This window comes from Triticum aestivum, chromosome 4D (genome assembly GCF_018294505.1).
Source record: "Triticum aestivum cultivar Chinese Spring chromosome 4D, IWGSC CS RefSeq v2.1, whole genome shotgun sequence".
NCBI lineage: Eukaryota > Viridiplantae > Streptophyta > Magnoliopsida > Poales > Poaceae > Triticum > Triticum aestivum.
In genome coordinates this window covers 432,241,072-432,246,799 of record NC_057805.1, presented here as the reverse complement: position 1 = coordinate 432,246,799, position 5,728 = coordinate 432,241,072, and the positions used below count along the sequence as shown (strand labels likewise).

The following is a 5,728-nucleotide window of genomic DNA, read 5'->3' as shown; positions in this document are numbered from 1 at the left end:
CTATCCCACTCCTCATCACTCACTCCTGTGCTGTTAAATTCAGCAGAGCACTGTTGCAGCAATAGATGGCCGGCCGGTAGTAGTTCCAACCAACGCAAACCGGTTTCTCCATTGGACAGGGAGTTGCACAACCAACATCACGCCTCAGTTACAGCTGCTGCTGCGGCCTGAGCTAGCTTATCCATCCAGTGATCCTTGCACTTACTAACAAGGCAAGCAATGGCATCAGGGCAGGGGCCTTGTAGATTTTGTGGTGTTGCTCTCCTGGGCTGGGTGTGGCATTATGGCGTGTACAGTCCGGGCATGTAGAGCGAGGCCGCCTTCAATGGGGGAGGAGGTGGAGAGATTTGAGTCATTTAAGGTCACTCTACTTGTCACCCTTCAATGCCTGGCCTGGCCTGGCCTGCTCTCTCCTTCTTAATGGGGTTGGATGGAGGCCATTTACGATCCCTTCTTTAGTGTCCATGCCCTCCCCTGCATGACCCCATCAATCGTGCTGTAGAAGAGAGCCAGCTCACTCAATTCTCCTCACCTCCTCCTATAACTTCAGTCGAGTACTCAGTTCCACACACACACATATATATATATATATATATATATATATATATATATAGGGAGTGGTGGTGTCTGTCATCACACCAGCCAAGCCAAAGATCGATGAGCACTGAATTCTTTAGAGTGCCCAAGTTTCACCAGGAGTTGAGAGCCAAGAGGATGGAAATGCAGCCGGAGCTGTCGCTGGGGCCAACGTGGCCGGCGCTGGGCTTTGCCCCGGCCTCGGAGAAGAACACCAAGCAGATCAGCTCGTCTTCTTCCGAGTCGGACGGCAGCTCCCGGAAGAAGAGGAAGCATTACAACACCTGGGAGGAGCCCGTGTCGCACCCGCACCTGGAGCTCCATCTCAATGACCCCCTGCCCCTGGACTGGGAGCAGTGCCTCGACCTCCAAGTGAGTCCCTCCCTCGCCGTCTTCATCAGTAGCTAATTATTCTGTGTACTACATTATATGCTTGTATTTTTGAAATAAATGTAATATATACCTGTATGTTCTACCTTGGGTACAACTCATTTCTCTCCATAGCTCTCTCAACTAAAACAAAATCGAGCATGCCTACGGCGCCGACACGTGTTACTAGCCGGTAAAGTTAATTGTGCAACAAAAGCTATTTATGGCGCGGTGCATATGTATGCCCCGCCACGTCTGTCGCTCATGGACATGGTTATTGGTGGCAAAAAATGCATGCGGCTTGAACGTGCATGCAGAAAGCTGCACTTTGTGATAGTTTCCCTACTATTTTGTGACGCCCCCGAGGCATCTTTGTACTCTTTGTAGTACCACGTTGCCTAGAAGTAGAAGATGCAAGTATAGATCGATAGGAGTATCCAACATGGATGCTGTCATGATGGCCTCATCATTTTGATTTAATGTGCTATATATGTGATGTTGTTTTGCAGTCTGGAAAGATGTATTACCTGAACAGGAAGACTTTGAAGAGGAGCTGGAACAGGCCCAAGGAGGAGGGCGTGAACCTGGAGCTCAACATGTCCACAACGGCGGCGAGGCAGGTCGTCGTTGCGGACGACGGCAACACCGGCGCCACTGCTCCTACCCTCTCACAAGCAGCAGCGACAAAGAGAAGCACCGCTGGTGGCAACATGATCGCCGTGCCATGCACCAACTGTCATCTCCTGGTGATGCTGTGCAAGTCCTACCCCACCTGCCCCAACTGCAAGTTCGTGCAGTCGTTGGCACCGGCACCGGCACCGGCGACGCCACAGGCGGCAGCTCATCGCATGCTCGACGCCGCTGTGAAGCCGCTGCAGACCCTGAGCCTTCTCCACTAGGCGGACATGATGGCTGTAGAAAGGAAACCCTAGTAACTAGTAGACCAGATCAAAACCAGGGTTAGTGTTTGGGGGGAGGGACCGACTATGCATGTATGTTAATCAAGGGCTGGAGCAAGTAAGTAAATCTTGTACTAGTAGCACTATAACTGTTATTAAATATAATTAATCAATAGTAATGGTGATAAATGTGGCAGCAAGAGATTGATGCATGAACGCTGTACTACGTGAGTAGTAGTACACACACTGTTGCCCCGGCCTTGAATGAAACTGAGGCAATAGGGCAGTGAAGGATCCGTCCTGGCCATTGTCTTGTCCATTAAAGAAGAGGGTGGACGGCCGGTGGTAGTGGTGCTGCTAGGTACTACAGCTCCTCGGCGCCGCCATAAAGGCCTTCACTGGAGTAGTGGATTTGGGCCGAGGCAGTGAAGAGGAGCATGAATGCCACACCTACTCGGACTCCACTACTCCCTCCTCCTTCGGTTGCACACTCCATTCCCTTCTGTGTCTCCTATCCCCAAAACACATGGGATTAAGCCGCACTGACTCCAACTCAGAGTGAACGAGCAATAACCCGAGATAGCTCTGAGCAAGAAGAGGAAGAGGGGTCCTAGGTTGTGCAAACTGTGAGTGCTGAGTGCAAAGCTGCACGACACCTATACATGCAATGCAGGATATATGCATCTCACTCACCCATGCCCATGCTGATGAGCGTGCACTTCCCCACGCACACAAGGCGTCGAATCTACGTGTGCATGTGGCCATTGCCTTCCAGGAATCAGGCGTGGCTCTGCTCTTTCCGGCAGGCACTTGGCCCTAGGTTGGAAAGCATGCTCTGTTCCTTGGTCACAGCACATTTTGAGCTCACTGCTCAGATGCCTCGGCCTAACTTGTCTCCTGGGGGTGTGGGCAGCAGAGAGGATCTATGGATCGTGCATTGCACAAATGATGAGAGTGGGCAGTGCTGAGTTAAACTATGCACAGTGACATGCAGTATTGCACTTGCACCCCCAAGGCCACTTGACATCTCTTGTTAAGTGCTCTGTCCGTGTTGCCACCACCATCATGTACGAGATGTGTGCAAATACACTGCAGAGGTGGCATTCAATTACGTATTTGGCGTCTATACCATACCAGGCTGCTCGTTGCCGAGAATGCTTGGTGGTTTTAGTTGGGCACCAATGAATTCAGATAGGCCTTCAAGGATACAGTCTAGATCCAAACAGAGAGGGAGAAGTGGAGAACAACTTATTACTACTACTTTACAACTTTGCATTCATGTATAACTGTAATGAATCTGCTCCATACCTCAGCCATCTTTTGTTCCTATAAAGATTTCAATTGGTAGTGACCTGTTCAGCTCGGATACTATCAACCATTATGTCTGCATCACACGACTGTCTTCGGCTCTCTATTACTTTCCTTATCTTTATCTTTTGACTCCTATTGAGACGTTAATCTTTCGGCTTTTCACTATTTCGAGCCAATGACCAAATAACCCAACTGAACTTGCAATTATTTTAAACATTTTAACATGTTCCAAGTACTCTTTCAGCTAACTTTATTGTGGTTCCATAGAAACAGTCCTAGCCAGTAATAAGTAACTGCATATTAAAGATGAATAGGCTATTCACATTGCACAAATGGCCGAAGAAAATGGTGTTCAGTCGTATAGAATAATGTTGTCAATATCAAACAGTTAACGGTCAGTAGAACATGGAAGTCTACACTATACAGAAGTCATTTTGACAAGGTACCCAACATCAGTCTTCCACCTTCAAGTTATGACTTAAGATTTGGATGCAGCATCAAGATTATTTGCAGGAAGAGTATATTTATTCCTAATTTGTCATGACTTATTCCCAGATCTCACTTATTCAAGAAACTGAATGCTTCCACTACCTCAATACTAGCATAGCATTTCATTTATTCATTTATACACCAACCAATTCTGGAGTATGTTCGGCGATTAAATTTCACTAAATTCATGATTTCCATCCTTGATAACCAATACAGCAACAGAACATCAATGATACCATTTACCTTGATAACGTTGAGAAAGCCTTTCCAAGGCGCGTTTTGGATACTGGAATGGAAGGAATATGTTTCACCGTGTAAAAGCTCTACAGCTGGCCATCTGCACATGTTTGAATAACAATTATAATTTAGTTTCTTAGGGAATCTACATGACTAAAACAGGGCTAAGAAGTAGTCGTAAGAACTTATAGTTTGGTACTCAGAAATGGTCAGGGGGTCAATTGAGTTACATAGAAGTATTACAGTTTCTCCACATGAAAAAATCTGATCAAACCTAGACCAATGTATAACAATCAGAATGGCGCTTCTTTTTCTGTTATTTAAGACAGCAGGAAATCATCTCGTTATTGGGCCGTTAAATAAACCAAATGTATAACAGCAGATCGTTCAAGAAACTATGCACAGCACGAAGATGAGCTTTAAATAAATGATGAAATGTTGTCTGCTGCTAAGTTTTCGTTTTCTATCTACAGTCATGGCTATTATGAGGTGCATGAACAAGGAACAAAACACTGCCACACTCCAAGCCAAGTTAGAAGAACATAACCTTCCCATTTTAAATGGAAATAAATGTTCTTCAATGCTGAATATATATCTTCTGAATGAACATGTGACACATCTGCCGCAAAAAAAGCGTGAAACTTTTCATCCATCTCAATAATACCATAGCCAGGGTTCTTCTTTACCCCACTATCTCTCATCGACATCCTGAGCATCTTCACCTGATCACATTCATTTTTACTTGCATATATTTGGCATACCCTTTGTAACTTCGAATGCCTCTTCAATAAGTCCAATTTTACCCAAAAGATCAATCATGCATGCATAATGTTCTTGGTAGAACCAGGGATCCTACCGGACCTGCTCCGCATGTTGTAGGGGAAGGATGGAGTGGGGCGAGGCGATGAGCGGGCGCACCGGCGGCTGGGCGCCGTCGCGTAGGAGGAGGATGGCGGCGGCGGCTAGGGTTCCGGCTCCTCTGGGAGCCGGGCAATAGGGATAATAATATTCTTATTGCTTAATTCCAAAAAGAGTCTTACAGCCTATATTTATAACCTAGATAACTTGTATAAGAATTAACCTAAGATAACTTGCATAAGAATTAACCTAAGATAACTTGTGGGCTAAGATTGCCCGGTGGGCCTAGCTAAACCAGCCATAACACTTCTCCCCGCCCGCACAAACAGCTCGTCCTCGAGCTGTAAGGTGGGGAAGCGCTTGCGGAACTCCTCGAGGCGATCAACCAGCGTCAAACACCTTCTCGACAGCTGGGGCGGCCAAGTTGGCGGCGACGGTGTCCTCCGGAATGTAGTCTGCAACCTCCAGGTAGAAGAGTCGCGGGCAGGCATGGCCAGGCGTGTAGGGCTCGTCGCAGTTGAAGCACAACCCTTGGCGGCGACGCTCGAGTAGCTCGGCTGAGGTGAGCCGGCGGAACGGGCGCGCCGCGGTAGCGGCGAGGGGTGCCGCAGAAGCCTGCGCAGGCCGACCCTGCGCGGAATCCGGCCCGGGTAGCAACCCAGCGGTCCGGGAGGGTGATTCCTGCTGGATGGCCACCGCGCGGCACTCGAACGGGCGGGCGTAGTACATGGCCGACTGGAGATCCTGGGGTCCCCGAAGCTCCACGTCCACGCGGATGTGATCCGGAAGTCCACCGACAAAGAGGTCGGCCCGCTGCTGCGCCGTCACGCCCGACGCATGGCATGCCAGGGCCTGAAAACGGTCGGCGAAGTCCTGCACCGTGGAGGTGAAGGGAAGGCGGCCGAGCTCCGCCAGGCGGCTCCCGCGAACCGGAGGCCCAAAGCGAAGGAGGCAGAGCTCGCGGAAGCGCTCCCAAGGGGGCATGCTGC

General features: G+C 48.9%; 1 protein-coding gene across 1 annotated transcript; it reads left to right on the top strand.

Moving 5' to 3' along the window:
• The first annotated feature begins 344 nt into the window (after positions 1–344).
• Positions 345–2,056, top strand: LOC123100204 (uncharacterized). The gene is made up of 2 exons (XM_044522166.1): positions 345–948; positions 1,455–2,056. The coding sequence occupies exons 1-2, from the start codon at positions 658–660 to the stop codon at positions 1,842–1,844; spliced, it is 681 nt and encodes a 226-aa protein (XP_044378101.1). The 5' UTR covers positions 345–657; the 3' UTR covers positions 1,845–2,056.
• Positions 2,057–5,728: the final 3,672 nt, after the last annotated feature.

Bases quoted from the DNA above. Each gene is read 5' to 3' on its own strand.
- LOC123100204 (XM_044522166.1), top strand. From the start codon at position 658: ATGAGCACTGAATTCTTTAGAGTGCCCAAGTTTCACCAGGAGTTGAGA. The intron at 949-1,454 runs GTGAGTCCCTCC...GTTGTTTTGCAG, and splicing joins AGCAGTGCCTCGACCTCCAA to TCTGGAAAGATGTATTACCT.